Here is a 19,502-nt window from a genome sequence, read left to right on the forward strand (position 1 = left end):
TTCTCAATGATGAACTGGTGAGATGAATGAATAAATGAATGAATGTTTGTTTGGTGGATTGTGATGGTGGAACCATGTTCAGTGAGATGTTGATGTGCGTGTCTCCGTTGTGTATCTACATGTAGGAATCGATGACGTTAATACGCGACAAACAAAGTCATCGATCCCTCTAAACACCACACATCGGTGAAAATTCGCTATGAACATTGAGACCATCGAGGACAAAGACAGATAGTAGAGAATGACATGAAAGAGAAAGAGAGAGAGAGAGAGAGGGAGAGAGAGAGAGAGAGAGAGAGATAATGGTTTAGAGACAAAGGTCGTGAATTTATGGCTTATGATTTATGGTTGATCGATTTGAACAAAACATGACGGCTCGCCTATAGGAAGAGAGAATCGCGTTGACCGTTGGTTTATATGCTGTAAAATGATTGATGACTTTTATCTTTTTGAATTTCATTTCTTGGTTGCGCGAAAGTGATCAAATAATTTTGACTTGTTACCCAAACTTTACTTTCTAATTTCGCTTATGAGAGATGATTGATAAAGACAGTCGAACAATGATTATACTCTCTTATTAAAGACTGTTAACACGTTCATAATTTAAAGAAATCTAATGAATAATTATCAAGAAAATTGAAGATTATGCAAATACGTAGACAAAATCAAGAACACCTTAAACTTACCTGCGTCACTTGACCGCAGTGAAAATGTTTTTGTGTGCATATGTGCAAAAAGTGAACGTTCAGAATATACAAAAGTGTGATTGAAAAAGAAGTAATTCAAAACATTTTCACTTTATTTTACATTTCTTGCGAGTATATTTAATTTATACGACAGAAACATATGAACACTGCAGTTTGTAACATAAAGTATGCAAACTCAAATTTTCACTATACATAATTTATGATAACTACTCGAATACCTTATCTCACAATATGCAAACTCAATCCACACGGTTAGCAACAAACTTCCAACAAATTTTCCGTGCTATTCTATTAAACTTTCCTAATAACGCTCATAAGTCCATCAAACTTTCATTGATTTAAAATGTTTCCCTGAGAGCGCGACTAAGTAACTCGGGCAAGTGACAACGACATCAAAAACTATCAAGAAATGAAATTCTCGCGCGGCATTCATTTCGCGAGAGTCACCCCAAAAAACAAAGAGACACGAACAGAGATAGAATAGAGAAAGAGAGAATCATAGAGAGGAGCGATGATTATAGATAGGAAAAAGTTGCTTGATGTGATGATATGGATTCCCCTGCGTACCTGGTTGGGCCTCCTCACCTGCGTCAGAGCCTCCATCCTCTGCTTCAGCTGCTCTTCCATCTCGGGCAGTTTGGCGAACTGCTGCAGCTCTTGCTCGGTGAGCTCCAGTTTCGCCTGAAGAGCTGCTATTTTCTCCTCTTGGAACTGCAGTTGATTCGGAAAAATCAAGAAGGCGATTATTAATTTTCATCGGGACGCTGCATACGAAGGCGTATACGCGCGTGAGCGACATTCTCGTCGAGGCCGAGAAAAAGAAGCGACTCTCTGCAGACATTGGATATTTATCGAGTGACGTGTATAGCTCGAGATTCGCTCTCTCAGACGTGATTCGGGCTTTGACGAGTTGCGCGCGTGCGATATTGTCGCTGAGAGATGTGAATAATTGAAACTATATCGATTGTGCTTTGCGTCCGAGTCGCGATAAAACTCTTTTTTAACAGAGAAAAATAACATCGAATCAACTCGATACAGTAAAGGAAGGATGAATCAACGAAATTAATACCGACCTTGAGCTGAGCCGTCTTGTGCTGTAATTCCTGCTCGAGCTTCTCTTTGAGGTCATGGAGACTGATGGCCTCGCGCTGTGCGTTGAGAGAGCGCTTCTCGAGGGTAGCTATCCTCTGCTCTTGGTCCTCTTTTTGGGCGAGATTTTCGCGCAGGTCGCGTTGCAGCTTGACATTTGCGTCTTGTGCCTTGAGGAAGTCCTTCTGCGTCTTGGACAGCGTCTCCTCGAGCTCGGCCACTCGGCTGCTCATTTCTGCTACTCGACGTTGCCATGTGCTCAGCTCTACGCTCTGTAACACGATTGTATTTTTAGTTTTTGATTTGGAGGTTTGCTACGTTATTTTTCGGATGAATTTTTATGTTATACACCGTATTGAAATGTTTTCCTTACGATGCGCAGAAATAGAACAAGAATTTTTTAATCAGACGAGTTTCTATTAATATTCATATAACTCTCTATACGCGTATATTTCACTTTTTTTAATTAAATTTTTAATTAAATTTTCAATAAGCACTTTTAATATTGAGATTAAACCATTATACACATATACTTATCGTGGTCACAGTCAAGCTACGAAATTAAAGTATAAAAGTTGAGTTATAACCTCATATGCAAACGCGAATATTTACAAGTAAATATTATTCAACTGCAGAGTGAGTTTTGTAAACAACGTAAAATATTTTCGCACCAAACAAGTATCACCGGCTTTGTTTCTAAAGTTATGTGTTGTAAATGACAAACATGCCGCACACCACTTATATTGCACAGTTTTGTTGGTGTAGGATATTGAAAAGTTTGCGAAATTGCGATTCTCCGCAGTATACATAGTAACGGTGTATGTATAAGTTATAGAACGTGTCTTTGTTTAAAGCTCGTATTCAGTATATCATATATAATGTATTATATTCAAACATTAATTCAACAGAAAAATAATAATAAATAATGCACTCGTGCTATAGAACTATCTATATAGAGAAGAAATTACGGTCATGCAACACGTGTTAGTAGAGTTTATATATACAGTTATATTGTATAAGAAATTCGTTAAATTTAGTGTATTGAAAATTGGCTTCGAAGTATACAAGCCGTTAGAAAGAGCATACAATATAGTATTGTTAAGACAAGAAAAATCGCGATTTTCACGCGCACACGGCGTTGGCAACAGATTTGTCATCGACACTTCCCTCGACGAGAATGAACAAAGTTGAATTCGCTGCGTGTAAAAACCATAAGCTCGCAATATTTGCTCCTAATTACAGATTCTAAATAATCTCTATACAAGCCGACTGGCATCAACGTCTACTAAATGAGATGGGAACCTTCAAGCAAGATATCGCAAGCCTACATACGTTTACAGTCTAGCGACGATTCAACTTTAAACCTTCGATCGTAAACCCCGAGTCGGATGTATCAGCCCAACCCCAATGTCCTCCAGTCCACTGTGGTCGAGGGCATACCTGCTTGTCGAGGCTGGCCTGTAACTCAATTACCCTGGCGGCCGAGTCCTGGTCACTCGGGTCCAGCGCACCGTTGCTCAGTCGGCTGGACGGCGCGTCCCTTTGTGCCTCATGCTGATTCTGCTGCTGGTAAGCCGTGCTCGGCGTCGTCTGATGCTCGGCTGGACTCGGCTGTCAGCCCACATGGCACAGAACACGTGACATATGAAAGATTGTCTCGGAGACTCGCGGTAATAGAGACCCTTTATTTTTTATTTTTAACGCGCTTTTTCGCATGGGCACACTACATGGGAGTTGCTTTGTTATAGCTGATTACACGAGATGAGACTACGTGATGGTAGACGGGATTTTACATCTGTGGTTAGATGATTCGAGAAAGAAATGACGCTATCTCTTTGAGGTTGATAACCACTGGTCGTACGATATACTGTATCTCGATATCGTGACCGCGAAATGCAAATTCATGCATGGAACAAGAACGATGACGAGTGAATTGATGCTTCGGGAGAGAAACGTGTAATGAGCAGTAAGAGAACGACGATATACCGCAAGACATGTACATATAGCAGAAGCATTTAAGAAGCGTTTCAATGTTAAGGCCGTATCACGAGTATAGCTATGCGCGACTCAAACGCGATCCCAGTACGTTGCCCTCGCGCGCTTTTTATTTTTCACAAAACCAAAAGGAAGCTTATTCGCTTTCAAGCGCTTCAGTCAATGAAGTGATGTACGATGGTTATTCCGCACTTCCCTGTTTGCTTTACATTTGAATGTGTATAGCCACCGCCCGACGCCGACGTCCATTTGTAATTGTCCTTTTGTGTTGGTATCATTACGAGTGACATAAGAGCTAGAAGAGTTAGTTTTGAAGAGAAAGAGACAGAGAGAGAGAGAGAGAGAGAGAGAGAGAGAGAGAGAGAGAGAGAGAGAGAGAGAAAGGTATAAAACAATTGTCGTGTTGGTGATTGTGTGTGTGTGTGTGGTTCACAATACAATATACAACACAATAGATCGTGTCACACAGTAAAATGCGAAACGCTTATACAGATTCAATAAAAATAATCGCGGACGATTATCCTCGGCTAGCAACGACTCACACTATATATGTTTATATGCATTCCCATAAATATTAATGAGAGGAAATCGGAATTCGCTCGAAGGCGGGAGAGAGAGAGAGAGAAAGAGAGAGAGAGAGAGAGAGAGAGAGAGAGAGAGAGAGAGAGCAAACGGTATGTAGAGTATACATATGGTGTGGCCAGATAGATTCATGCACCGGACGTAAAATCCATACGATATATATTACCATAATTTCTAGCGGTGCTTCTTGCAAAGTTTTTCTTCGTTAACGTTAAAGCTCGATAAAAAATTAATCAACGCACCGCTAAAAAACATGGCCATGCGTCAGTATACGATAGAACCATGATATATAGGATGCATCTCATACATATGTATTGTAACCAAGTGTATACATAAGTATAATTATAACGGACTTATACTAAAAAAAAAACAGCACTACAGACAGGTACATAGTTGTATATACGGCATATATATACGGCACGTGTTGGTGTGATCGATGCGGGGTCGTCAAGACCGCGACGCTGCCATCTCTGTCATTCACACACACACGCATACTTCTCTTTCTCTTATACATAACGTGTATTTCGCATCTCGACGGTTCACGTGTATATATGTAGCTCGTAGGATTTACCTTATTCTGCTGCTGTTGCTGCTGCTGTTGGTTGCTGTCTTCCGCCTGGCCGTTTTCCTTAGGTCGATCGTCCAGGGATTTCGGCGCATGGCCGCTCACCTTGTACTGCTGAAGCTACCGGAACGAAAATAGAGTCCCTTGTGTCAGAGTCGCTCGATGCGTTCTTATTATATATCGGATTGAGCTTATTTTTTTTAGCTCGACTTCGTGAAACGCGAATCGTAGCTTTTGAACATAAAGTTATACGGCTTTGGTATATAGTTTGGTGAAAGTAATGAAAAACGCTTTTTTCCTACTCCATCGACAGCGGAATGTATAAATTGAATCAGCGTTAATAGCCCTCGTAAAATTTATATTCGCCCCGAGAGGAGAAGAAGAGAAAGAAAGTGGAGGCGTAATCAACGAAACAAGCGCTGGATAACGACGTTACTTATAAATTGTTTCTCAGCGAAGATTCGATCGCTCGATACAACACGAACTTCAGCCATAAAATACTCAACGCGTGTATAATCAATCTCATCGAGGCGGCGCAAACGACACGGGTCGCATTCTTCAAAATCAAAATTCATCATTCACGGCGTGAATCACCTCAAGGCCGTTGTATACATTTTTTCCGGGCAATTAGCTCCCGTCGTAAAAACCAACTCTCCGCACAGGATAGCCTGTGGCTTGCGCAAATTCATCCTCGCGCGAAGATCGTCAACTCTTGCATCACTCTTTTTGCCAAGCATTATACGTTCTACAATACTGTACAGTAGCTTTCGAATAAGAAAAAAACCACGCGCTTGTTTTCACGCCTTTATCCAGTGCTTTGTCCGATTCATTAAGGGCCAGACGCGATTCTCGTCTCCACGAGTGCGAGTCTCGGTTATAACGAAGCGACGACGACGACGACCTCTTGACCCGTATATACGGGCAGTATATACAGTCATTCCTCACCTCTTCTTTGGTATGGGCGAGTTCCTCCTCCAGACTCGTGTTCCTCTCGAGAGCGACGCGCAATCTTTCGCGCACCTGAAATACAAAGTTCAAATTACAATATTGCACCGGTTAATTTGTCCTCAATCAGCGCGTCCATTGAGGGTTTATCAAGTATGTACACGTAACGAAACCCAAGTACACTTTGAGATCACGTGCAGCGAGCGAGAGAGAGAAATGTATAGTAACCGAATTCTAGAAATAAACATCATTCCAGATTCTCGTGAAAATAGACGACCCAGAATTCGCGTTCCCGCGAGAAAAAGAGGGAGAAGCATTCCCTTCCCAGCACTAAATACTTCGCGAGCTTTCAACCCTTCGGCTTTCCAATAAAGCTAAAAAACATTCTTCTTCCTCACTGCGCTCAAAAATTGCATTATAACGTCGAAAAAGGAAGACATCCCATCGACGACTACTACCATATGCATATCCCTTTGCGGGAATGCATGTGGTCAGTCGCTTGTTGCTCTCGGAGAAGACGGCACACGTGTACCTGCACACGGCGGCTAGTTACCTTCTCGTCCAAAGCTTTGTGATGCTCAAAGAGGCTCTTGAGGGCTTTGAGCACTTCGACTTCGGAGGAGACTCCCGATTGCGCGGCTGCCTGACGTTTCACCACGGTCATCCTCAGCGATCTCTCGTGCCTCGATACCAGGCATTCCAGGTGTTCCAGCAGGAGCTGCGAAAATAAATTGGGTCTGCGTTACAGATTTTTCTGAACATGTTGTCGACTACTGGCTCGCGAAGGTTAACGCGAAGAGATTTTATCTAAATCGAATTTTACGGAAGAGCTTCCGTTCTCTATATATTATTCTCGAGATGTAACCAAGTGGATTTGACGAAAGGCTGCAGCGAGTTTCTACTTTTATCGTGTACAAAGATTGACGTTGCGGAAGTGCTGTAATTATATATCAAAGTTTCAGATGCGCTTTTCATAAGAATAACAGCGACGCAACCCAGTTCGCGCTATCTTCGAGAATCCCCGAGATGCGCATCGCCGAGCGCTATTCAGCATCACGGCGCAGTTCCGATACTTTTCTATGCATCTTTTATCAATGAACTAGTTTTGAGCCGCAGCGCGAAATTATCTCGGTCCGATGTACAACGAAGCGTCAGCGAGAGTCACTCTCCCGACCGATGAGAGTTTATCGACGATCGTTATTTTGCCGCACGTCGATTCGTCACAGCAAAATTTTTCATTTACAAAAAGGTCGCACGCTTTTAAAACGGATAAGCAAATTACGGCTCTTAATTAATTTGCTCTCTCAACGACTATACACACACACAAGAGGTCATTAAACCGTCGCATATAATTACGCAAGCTCTTTTCATAATCCATCAAGCCGAGTTCGCAACAACAACAACAACAACAACAACGACGAATTCCTCGCGTCACGATTCAATTCAACCGCGAAGTTTCATCGTAAACGAAGAGACTTGTTGCTCGCGGCGCCAAATTTCAAGGCATATACGTAAATCACTGGCGGACGATAAATCAGGGCAGGAGAGAGACCGGAAGAAGCGAGCAATTAGCGACAAAGCGATTATTGCGCCGTTGCCACAGTGGTACATGGAAGCTTACCCTCGTGTTGTTGCGCTCAGCCTTGAGCTCCGAGATCTCCTCCTCCTTCTCGAGGATGCTTTCTCGGGCTGTCGTCAGTTCTTTCGTCAGCTGAGAGAATTCCTGTAACAGAGGATGGTCACATCGATTAGACATTTTTATAAGGGCCTTGAAATCCCCCCCTCCCAAAAAATCAGCAATTCTCACTGCAGCAATAATCGCCCAGCAGCTCCCCCCACACTGCAATAGTCCTCACATAACGCGAGCGTTTCTCGTGCCCGAGCGAGAAAAACGTCGAGACACCTCGAAAAGAAGTTCAGCGCACACACACACACACACACACACAGCGCACCGCGAACAAAGAGTCATTATCCACGACGATGATCGTCTGCAGCGACCACAGTAGAGCACACAATGCTCGGGTTGTGTTTTCCCTCTGTGCGTGTGTCTGCACGCGTGTCCGAAGAAGCTTCACACCTATATACGGTCGGGGATTTTCAGGAATGCAAGAGAGAGAAGGAGAGCCGGAGAAATGAGTCGGATCATGGCCTTTATACGGCGTCGTTCCAGCTAAACGCTGACCTCCTTTCGAGAGCGCAAAGACGTTCGTACGACGACGACGCTGGCGAGCTTTTCCGGGGGAGCTTTCTTCTTCCTCGTGTGCGATTGTTAGAGAGGGCGATGATGGCTGGGGTTATGGGGCTGCTTGGAGATGACGGTAATTATGATGATGCTGCTTGAGGTTTTGCGGCGCTGTGATCTTGACGTTCCTCTTTTTTTTAGCACGTGTGTGTGTGTGTGTGTGTTTCAAAGGAAGCTTATTTTATCTACTGTCAGAGTAAAAATATACCTGATGCGCAAAGCTACAATAATTTTCTAGTAAAGGGCTTGATAACGTCGGATCCATTCGGTTTTATATTTATATTTAAAAAAAATATTCAAGACGAACAGCATCAGTCTGCAGAGGCGTGGAAATTCTTAAGCGCATAGTTAATCATCATCGTCAGGTGATGCGTAGGTCGATCTCTCCAAACGTATACACACATACAGCTATACGCGCAATCGAAAAACCGACTATAGCGAAAATTGACGTCTCTCAGCAGCGATGGAGTGTCAATTAGTGCGGAAGCTCGAGAATTTATTATCAATTTCAAAACGAACGCCAGCCTCGATTCCCGGAAAATCTCCCCCTCTCGTTATATTGAAAAACATGCGCAACTCGGGCGGCTATTTTTTTCAATATTTTTGCAAAAAGAAACGCCCACGAGCATAATAAACCGTTCCATTATACTACTTGGAAAAAAAATTGACGTTCCCGCAAGTGTGCATGTGAGAATGGCTTTAACGCTCGCGCATTAATAGTCTCGTTAGAGCCGCAGCTCTCGAGAGAGAAAATTTTAAAACGCGATTCCCACACGTCTGGAGCTCGTTGCATATTATGTATACACGTGTCCATTTGAAATTAATCGCTAAGCGCGAAAAAGTCCCTGTATGCATGTTTGGCTAGCGCGTAACAGCGTCGATTTTGAAATACACTTACACGACGTGTGCGGGGGCTATTAAGTGATAAATAATTTTCGCGTGAGATTTTAGAAAGTCGACGGGCTGCGTTTGCGAGCTCTTCGCGGAAAAATTATTGTGTTTGGACAGACGCTCTCTCGGCCTCGACGTTTTTCTTTTTAAGTATAGAACTGCGTGGACAGCGGTGTAACACAAAGACATTGTTGCAGAGAAAGAGACGTTCGAAAATAGCGTTGCATGATTCGATTCGCGCACGTGGCTGTGCGGGAAAAGTTCAATTTTTTAAAGGAAGCGTCGCAAATAGAAGGTTAAATTTAGGAATCGAACGTATACACAGAGAGAGAGAGATAGCGGTCATCGAGCTGTGTGCTGGAGGGCGACGAAGAAACGAATGACGAGAGACACGAGAGAAAGAGAAAAAAAGTCGATCGTCACTGGAATAAAAAGCTCTTTCTCTCTCGCACTGATGGATGCTATTGCCGGTGGAGGACAATTGATTTCTTTACTTCAACCGCGTTAATCTTCCATCAGCCGCGAGCTGAATTGAGATCTACAAAAAGCTCGAATCGAAACACGAGAGCAAAAACAGAATTATCGCGACGCTTCACGTGTAGAGTCGGGTACACAAAAACTCGTGTAACAGCTCGTACACACACAACACGAGACGCCTATGATAATAACAATAAACAACGCCTCGTCGGCATACGTTTTGTCAGTGGGAAATTGAACAATCGACCAGGCATCGATCTCCCATTGAGTGAGAGAAAGCTGTGTGCGTGGGTGGGCGCGAGAGAGAAGCCAACGCCTCGACGGGACCCTAAGAAGAAAGATTCAATTCACAGCAGCAGCAGCAGCAGTGGTATAATCGAAGGAGCTCGTTATTCGTCGGAGATTTTCGCTCTCGATGATACGGGCGCGTAATTGCGATCGTATCGCTGTAATTGCTGCCCTCGATTTCGGTTATAGCATTGTACTATATGCTCTGTTTGACGGGGGTGGCTTCGGCTCACCCTCTTGTACGAAGTGTGAACAGTTTTTTGGCGACGATTCAATATAAATGATTAAAACTGTGTATAGAACACGCCCTGCTGCATTGCATTTATTTCTCAATTAAAAAGAAATCACCCACGGCGCGACAAAGAGCTTCCTTCCTTCGCATATAATGGCTCTAGCAGCACAATGGTTTCTCCTTCTCTCTTTTTTAATCTCCAACTCTCTCGTTTTTCGTCCCACACTATGTACGCGTATACGCCTCTGTCTCTTACGTGGAGGGAGAGACAGTCATTTATTTCGTCGTTTACAGGGGTGACAGAGAGTTGTAGAAGCTGTATGGAAGCTCCTTCGGGGTCTGTTTGAACGGATCGAGTTTCGTTTATTGACGTTCTCTGTGCGCTTCCTCGTCCTTTGCTGCTGGCTTGTCCATCTCTCGACGGTTCGTCGTCCTGTCTACGTGTGCGTAGTGTCTATTGTTCGAGGGAAGCTTCTTCGTCTCTGTCCGGGCAGAGGAGCTTGATTTCAAATTCGCTAATTGAGTTGATGGTTCATTTTAGAGATGAGCTTAGGAGATGACGCTTGACGTTGTTGTGGAGCTAGTTCACCGCTTTGTAGAGGGACGAGTTTCGGTTAGATATTTGACGAATGTTGGCGAAAATGTTTGACGATAACACCGAGTATGAATAGAATGATTACATGAATGTCCTCTTTAAAAGCGCATCTAGTCCTAATTAAACCATCCGCAATATCCTGATCCATAACGACAGTGGCACGCGTTTAAATAATTAGCACTTAACTCTCTTAATCAGCTTCTCCCTCTCTATGGCACCAAGGCATCACGCGACTGTGTACGACTTTTCACAAGCCATAAAGCAAGACAAAGGAAATATAAAGCCAAGGGGTGCAGTGTCTCTGCGTCGTCAAGCTGAGCAATCAGTGCAGCCGATTAGCCGCGACGTCGACAAACGCGGATGTAGCCTTAATAAGTCCCTTTGACGGCTCTCGACATAAAAGAAACGCAATGCGGTAAACAGTATAGTGTCCCTCTCACAGCGGCTCTTATATCCCGGCTGAGAAACCAGGAAAGTCGAGAGAGCGACACGTCTAAAATCCGCGGAATCGATTGCATTATACAATGGCGTCATGTTTTCTCTCTATACTCGCACTACAATCTCCACGCCTTTCCGCGGCTATATCCACACATACACGCACACACTGGTTGCTTTATTTATTTCCCGCAAGAATGCTTTTTCCGGGAGAGACTTTTCTTTTCTTCTTTTTCGGCTTCTTGCGCGAGATATGTGCGAGAGAGAGAGAGGGAGAGGGAGAGAGAGAGAGAGAGAGAGAGAGAGAGAGAGAGAGAGAGAGAGAGAGACTCGACGGGGTTGTTGTTGTTCTGGTGCAACAGCGGAATTTAATTCGTTTTTGGTTCGTGAAATTGAAGTTTTATTGTGGAATAATATATAGCTGGTAAAATTTATGCCGGCTTAGTTTACGCGCGCTGGAGATTGTTGGCGTGAGAGAAATTTAATTGAAAATTTGTTATTGCTATACTTGAGAAGCTGTAAAATAAGAGCCGAACAGGGTGGAGCTCGATCGTTGATTCAAAATGAAGAAAAACATGCCTTTACGACATTCCAAAAAATCCCCACAAAAAACAATGAAACCAGTAGCAGTAGACTGCACCAAAGGCAAATGTCATTGTATGTACCCGGTGCAATTATGATCGACGGATAATACACATCCATACTGTGATGCATAATGTCAATAAATGGATATCCCGGTGTATCACATTCGTTACTAATTAATACGATAGACTATCTGATTACCAAATACATATGCCACAAAAACGTACATATAATTAATCATTAAATCGTCGAAAATTAATTGAATATCAATTCTTACTCTCTCTATGACGAGTTTCACTGGAAAATTAAATAATCGTCAGTTGTAATCAGGTTAACACATTTATCAATGCAGTCCAAGCCTATGCGTCATTAAATACTTCCATTCAGTGTAAAGTTTACTCTTTGATAAATATCACGTAACACACATTGTTGCACCTCCACCAAATGATTTCACGCCAAGTTTGCAGAATCGTAAAACGACGTGAACTCTCGTGACAATGGATGCAAAAAAGAATAATAAGCCCGTCGTAAATTGCATTACTCTCTACAGATCTGACAGTCATTATCCACGGATGATGAATATATATATACATCTGGTATAAAAAAAAAAGTGAATATCGATTCGCGAAGGAATACAGACATTGCAACTATAAGTACGTTATATTGGATATGTCATATAAGAGTCACCTGTTGATATACAAACTTATAGAAGCTATTGAATGCATTATGCGCCCCGCGGAAACCCGCAGTAAGCTAAACGGATTTTTTGTTCGCTTTTGAAACGCGAGTGAGGTTTCCTTCAAGTTTGTGAAAAGGAGATTTAACGCTACAACTTCTGTCAGGTTTCTATACGAATCGCACTGTACTTTACAATCACACCAAGTTATGAATTGAATTCATTAAATTTTTGTAAATTTTCACATCACAATGCAAACCCCGTCCCATAATTTCGAATGAAAAAGTCGTGTCAACCTCGTCGTCATCTTTTATTACTCTCGCTCTGCGAAAGTGCTGCAGAAAGCATCGTTTGAACTTGTTGGCGGAAGACAATGTGAGCTCGACTTGTGCAAGTCAATATCGTGTGGATTCAGTAAACCACTGGAGGGTTGATGCATACAATGCATGTCCTCTCTGTTGTAACGTGTGTACTACCGGTGAAAGACAAACAAGTAAGTAATTTTTGGTATAGAGTAATCTGTTGAAAAATGGAAATCCACAACTATCCATTGTTGCATTGTATACTGGAAAAAGTCTCGAATATATACAAGTAAATACACTCTCGAAAGAAAGAACGGTCATAAATCCACACGAACCCGATGCTCTATCTATCGATTTAATAAGTGTGTTAAGAACAAGATCCGTCTTTCTTCCGTATAATACCCCTAACTCGATAACTCAATAAACAAGACTCTCGCGCTTACAATCCTCAATTCCAACAACAATCGAATACCACACAATTTTTCAACCCATCCCAAAAACCACCGCGAAATAAAATCGCAGTACTCTCTAAAACCTGACCCAACCCAAGCGACACCTACCTTACAGTCACCCTAGCGTCACAATACCCCAACACCCCCGAAACACGCGTCGTCCACAAAACTCGCGTGCAGCCCAGCACTCACGCACGAAAAGAAGAAGTAGGCGCTACAGGGGGGACAGCAGAAGCAGCGCAGGCTAGCAATAGTAGCAGCAGCAGCAGTGAGTAGTAGTAGTAGTAGTATAAGGTGAGGTTCATTCATGCGCCGGCAGCGAGTAGGTGGGGTATTGATCGGCTTGCGTTGCGCCGCACAGAGCGTTGCACCCGCCGCCGGCGCTACTGCTGCTTCCCGTCGTCCTAGAATTTTTTTCCCAAATCGACCTCCTCCGCACACGCACACAAGCCTCGCCCATAATTCTCCTATCTATAAATATAGAGCGTGAGCTTTTTTCGGAGAGGACAACCTGTGCGTTAATGAATTTATTAGGCGTGTTTTACTCGAGGTTTACAAGTGTGTGTACAGTTTTGTGCCGCTCTACGCGCTGCTGTATACTGCTTTCGAATCAATATTTGGCTTGGAACGGCTTTTTTGGGCTGCGATATCACACTGTGTGTGCGTTTCTTGAGTTTATTTGGAGTGTAGCAGTGAGACGGCTTTCTTGGAACATTTTTTAGGTCAAACATCTGACTTAAGAATGAGAAGTTTGTTTTACAGTAATTGAACCAGAGATAGAATTTTACATATTTATACTGAGATAAAATTCAGTAAGCAGAGCATTAAATTTTGGAAAATGCTATCCTTCTTGCTCGACCTGAACCCTACAGACTGCAGCCCTTTCTCTCTTTTGCACTTCTTTTAACAAAGATAGAAGAGCTTTTACGGCTCGAAATCATTCCTGTAAATGGCATTCTCTTGCTCGCTCTTTTTTGTACTTCTATTCTCACTCGAGGCTTGTTTCGAGGTTTTCAAAAGAAAATGGAAAGATTTTCTTTTTTTGGTGGACGGTATGTACGCGGTGCTATAAATTGCGAAATTTCGCTCTAGTCAGACGAAATAAAACTACTTTTTCTAGCCTCGAACAATTTTTTATCTCAGCGTTGTACGAATTTTACAGATTTTTGTTTTAACGACTATTATTCTCGAGTATGCAGTAGAGAGAAAGTGCATAAATAATTATGCAAATGTATACTGTAATTTGAGTTTGTAACCTGAACCGAGAATCGCATAGAATACATTTTGAATAGAATGCTCGCAAGAGGTACTCGTGCGAGAAAAACCGGAAAACTCATACTGAGAATATCTAAGAAATTCAAATTTTATATTCGGGCTTGACATTTCTTTTTTTATTTGGAAGAGGAAGAATTTTCAACTTCGGGATGATAATACGTTTAAGTTTTCTAAAATATACGGTTAAGGAAACGCGGGAGAAGAAGAACACGATAACTATTTCCACAAAACGCGGGAAACTCGAGTTACGTAAAACTCTTGTACATTTTTATAGATGCAGTCAGGAAACTCCTCCTCCACGGCATGAAGTAATTAAAATTTTAAACTTTTCCAACAATTAGCACGATTGCATTGCAAGGATACCGTTATTAGGCATGCGGAATTCAGAGTCCTTTCGAAGAACTTTTTTCGGAGAATAAGAACATTATCATGATTATAATAGTCATGAATCATGCACGAGTAGTAATTGCAGTGGGTATCTTACGTAAACGTTTGAAAGAAGTGTTGGAACATTTTAATCTTACTGAACGTTAGATATTCACTATGGAACTTTCAACAATAATGTTTAGATTAAGTCTCGATTAATTTTATAGCAAAAAGAACAAAGAATGTAGTTTCATTAGCAATATACGATCATAGTGCACTGGAACATCCAGTTCACTCAGGCTTCGCATGCAAGGCTGAGTTCACTTGCATGTACGATTTCACGCCAAAGGTTGAAAGAAATACAATTAGAGACTTAGGCCAGTGTGCTGTTATTAGTCTCATTATGACTGGATTGCTATTCGCAAAGCTGCAATCTTTTAGCCTTCACAACTGAAAGTACTGACAAATCCAATACAATGGCACATTGATTCCAACACAGGGTATGCTTTTAAACAGGCATTAAAAGAAAAAACTGGATAATTATCTGACATTAGTACCGCACGCAACTCGCGATAAAATTCAGCAAATAGTTTGTTTTTAATGCCTCAATAAATAATAGATAGAGATCTATTTTAGAAAGGCAAATAGTTCATGCGATCTCTATCTCTTTCCGTGATATTAAAACTGCCAAAAATAACAGTGTGGTTATTTAAATCTTGCCATCGAATCCAAGGTCAAGGTTTAAAGGATTATAAGATTCTATTCGAACTACTTCGCAACTTCTATTTTGAGTTGCAGTACAAACGGAAATATAAAGAAAACTTTATAAACGGCACGATAAAACATCGGATTCTCTCAAGTTTTGATGCTTTGTTTAAAACCAGTTCTTTCAGCGAATTTTAAGCTTTGTTATGAGGCTGACGCGATAAAAACGCGTCTCAAAGTGCTTGTAAGATATTACGGCGTATAAAAGTACTTTTGAAGTGAAATTATTTCCAGCTGCTTTATTGCAGCCAAAAGATTGTTAAAAAAACTTTAAACTCCACTTCGTACAAGGACGACGTTTATCGCTCCTCAAAAAATCTTATATTAACTTACGTGTAAGGTGGAAGCTTCAGTATAACAGCAATTTTTGAAACTCACCTGAAACATAAATAAGAATAAAAGATTAGTTATATGAAACTACGGTTTATCGCTATAGTTTAAAAGCATTTAAATCTCGCACAGCTATCACTGCAGTGCATACAGCAAATAAACAATAATTTTCTCTCCTCTCAATCGATAACGTTTTGAGTAGGTCATGCATACTGATGAAGCAGACAGAAGGATAATCAGAGACAAAAAAGGGAAAAAAGTACGAGTGAAAGAATGGGAATTTTTCCTCCAGGATGAAAAAGGCGGACGATGCCAGGGCGAGAAAGAGAAAAAAGGCGAGAGCCACACCGATGAGCTCTCAGCGCACTGTCTACCGCTGCTGGAACGCTTTTTAGAAAAAGAAATAGTCCAGATGACTTGGAAAAGCCCGGAGAGTTCAGCGCGATATAGAGAATTAAAATAGCGATATTAAAATTTAACTTCCAGGCTCTGAGAGCGCGCCTGCTATGAACAGTACGGTCTTGGCCTTTTTGGCTTCTTTAGCGAGTTCGCGGCTTTAAATACTTAGCATAACGTTATTAAATTGCGCAGATAGCGGGTAAAAACACTTGGGAATTTTCAACGGTCGACGATTTTCTTTTTCCTCGACCTTCGTTCCGAAATTAAATTTTAAATATTTTACTATTTTTCAAGAGAATTCTGTTGTAGAAATTTGATAACTATCCAGCGTTTTAAATTAAATATTCGCAAAATAAGTATGCGCGTAGCAACGGCAGCAACGAGTGCGCTATTGAATTCATGTAACACCTGGTTAGAATAACGCCGCCACTGCTGCTGCCCTTCGTTGCACTACAATTACTGCCAGCAGACATACACACCGTCATTACGTCATTGCGATCGTGATCTGCATCCACGTCTCTCGCGAAAGACCATGAATCAATTGGTTCTATGTATAGATTCCATTGAACAACAACTGAATTCATCGATCGATGATGAAAAAAGTACTGGTGAAAGGATGTCGTTTGAAAAAGAGAAGAGCTTGATGGAAATAGAATACAGAATTGATGTTTGACTGCGAATATAACATTGTCTTAGTTACAAAATTTAGCACAGAGAAATATTCAACAAAGTCATAGAAAACATTCAAAGCAATCACTCAAAAAGGAGCAGGACAAAAGGCTGATTCGAAAACCGGAAGACGGAGCAGAAGATAATTCAAGCTCCTCCACGCCATCGTCCGCGTCGAAAAATGCAGCGGCAAAGCGGGAGTGTAATGCTCGCGTAAGCGTGCGCATTGCTAACGAGCAGACAGAGATATAGAGAGAGAACCGGCCGCTGGTCGTCGTTCTCCGGCAAAGGGATTATTGCTTAATGGGCGTATAATTCTCTTCCGTGTGAAGCGGAATCAGAGCAGATTAGGGCTCCGACGCGCTGCTTCTGCAGACAGCAGCAGGTGTACGTATACGTGTATCCTCTGTCGCTCGAAAACGGTAAATACTCTCTCTCTCTCTCTCTCTCTCTCTCTCTCGGGGAGAGTTTCATTGAAGACCGGACACCTTAAGCCGATTTGTATAAGGGAGAGAGAGAGAAAGAAAGAGCCTAACGTTGTTCTTCTTGCGCATAGCTCGTCACCGCCTCCGCTTGCGTGCAAAGAAAATCATGAGGCGGTCTGCACGCGATTCTTTTTTTTTCACCGCTCTCCCCGGAGAGAAGAAGCGAGCCGCTCGAGCGGAATGAAAGCTCTGCGGTTGTGAAGTAGGTGGACCTCGTTGTGTATGTGATTCGACGGCGTATTATTAGAGACGTGGTCCGAGCACTTGAGCGAACCCGTGTATACGTGTGCGATGAAGATAAAAGTGTTGTTGTTGCTGCAGAGGATGCGTGAGTGGGGGGATGTGTTACGGGGGCTATCGATTACTTATGCACAGGGAAGAGATTTTTAATGTAATAGTTTCAGAAGCATTACGACCTGATCGCGCAAAGGAAGCCTCGTTGGAGAGTTATGGCAAACTTTAATTTTCACAGAGTTCCACAGCAGCCCGATAATGGATCGGAAAATATAGGACATCCCTCGGCAGAGTGTGAGAGAGAGAGAGAGAGAAAGGGAAATTCACTTAGCCTACATACAAAAATGCGACTAATACACGTGATGATAAAAGTTGGACGTTCAGCGCGCGGGGCTGCTTTTAATCATTCGCGCGCGAGCTCTCTTCGACGTCAGAATTAGTGTACGAAATTGCTGCCAAAGTACCTCTACCGCGTGTAATCGAGAGCACACAGAGAGAGAGCGAGCTTTGAATAATAGATAACTGCGGCTCTTTCTGCAGAGAGCGGTAATTATAGGATTTGATCGTTCGCTCGTGGAATTTTCATCGAGTGTAAGTGAAGGATTTATTTTTCATCGGGTGTACCTTACCGAATGACTGGGATGAGGGCGTTTAAACGCTTTTAGTATGGGTTATAGCTTTAAAAATGTCGCGACTTGCTTCTTAATCCAAACAAACATCCGATATATGATGCTTAAAATACACTCTTCACTCTACCCGACAATCGACGCAAAAATACAGACAGACAGTTATATAGGTGTCAGGTGACTAACAAGTGCGCTCTAACTACTCTCGGATTCTTCAACTTCAGCAGAAACGTTTTCTCCTCGCTATCTCTCCCTGATAATTAACGTCGAGGAAAACAAAAATTCACACCCGCACAAGCTCTCCCCATCAACGCTTTCTTCGCCAACTATCTCTCTCGAGTTGCAAATTTGCATTTCGCAATCTAATTAACCATGGATTTTCCTCCGATATCTAGGTCAACATTATCGTCTTCACGGAATAATAACATTTTTTCACTTAACTCATCCCATAGGCAGATCGAGTCTCTTATGCAAAAATTAATTTAAAGACCCAACTCAATCTTTTCCCAATTACCCTCCTTCCGCTCTGCGTCTTTGGGCTCTTCGATCTATGTACACTATTCTCTCTGCATACTCTCCGTCGTGGATGAAAATCGATCTGTTAATTAAACACCAGCCGCTGGTTACGTGCCCTTGGGACAGCATATAGTGTGAGTAGGTTCGCGAATGTATATCGTAACGGTACACACGCACCGATGTGCAATGTGTCATTGACCTTTTTCGCGCGTGGGTTTCTCTCTCTCTCTCTCTCTCTCTCTCTCTCTCTCTCTCTCTCTCGCAGTATATTATCGGCCGACGCCTTTCCCACACCGACAGCCGTATAAATTGCATAATAGATTTTTTACGCCCCCAGGGGGGGTTGCAATAGTTAACCGATAAATCTCAATTGAAGGGCTCGCCACGAGACCGCGAAAAACTGCCTCTGTGCCGTTCGCGCTGTTATACTTTTGTTTTGACGGCGCGGAGATGAAAAGTGCTCCTTTTGGTTTTTAACAGCAGAAGCTCATAGAAAAAATGTTTATAAGCTTGAAAATATGATCGTCTTTAGAAATTATTTCATCGAAGTTCGAAAGCTTCAAAGGCTTCTGAAATTCAAAGGGAACTTTTTAATGAAAAGTCCGGCTTATCGCATGTACACAAAATCCTGTAATTCATGCAAATCCTTCAGAGTACTTATACATCTCATGGAAAAAGTACAAAATTAAAGTAAGTAACTTTACAATGAAACCATCAGGTCATTATTAAATCCGTTAAAAACAATTAAGCCCTCCCCGCGTGCGAAAGGCCGCTAATTATTC

General features: G+C 42.2%; 1 protein-coding gene across 31 annotated transcripts in view; it reads right to left on the reverse strand.

The window, feature by feature from the left end:
- Window positions 1-19,502, reverse strand: part of LOC100123800 (liprin-alpha-1) — a 46,198-nt gene that overhangs the window by 14,527 nt on the left and 12,169 nt on the right. For 23 of the 31 annotated variants that reach the window (XM_008209106.4, XM_032600483.1, XM_016985978.3 and 20 more), the window contains exons 3-9: window positions 7,505-7,606; window positions 6,437-6,601; window positions 5,884-5,958; window positions 4,945-5,058; window positions 3,237-3,407; window positions 1,781-2,068; window positions 1,275-1,418 (exon numbers count right to left, since the gene is read on the reverse strand). In XM_008209106.4, coding sequence (XP_008207328.1) covers window positions 1,275-1,418; window positions 1,781-2,068; window positions 3,237-3,407; window positions 4,945-5,058; window positions 5,884-5,958; window positions 6,437-6,601; window positions 7,505-7,606 — 1,059 coding nt within the window. The remainder of the gene's footprint in view (window positions 1-1,274; window positions 1,419-1,780; window positions 2,069-3,236; window positions 3,408-4,944; window positions 5,059-5,883; window positions 5,959-6,436; window positions 6,602-7,504; window positions 7,607-19,502) is intronic. The other 8 variants (XM_016985981.3, XM_016985974.3, XM_032600485.1 and 5 more) reach the window with 4 other exon arrangements.

Source organism: Nasonia vitripennis, chromosome 5 (assembly GCF_009193385.2).
Source record: "Nasonia vitripennis strain AsymCx chromosome 5, Nvit_psr_1.1, whole genome shotgun sequence".
NCBI classification, from domain to species: domain Eukaryota; kingdom Metazoa; phylum Arthropoda; class Insecta; order Hymenoptera; family Pteromalidae; genus Nasonia; species Nasonia vitripennis.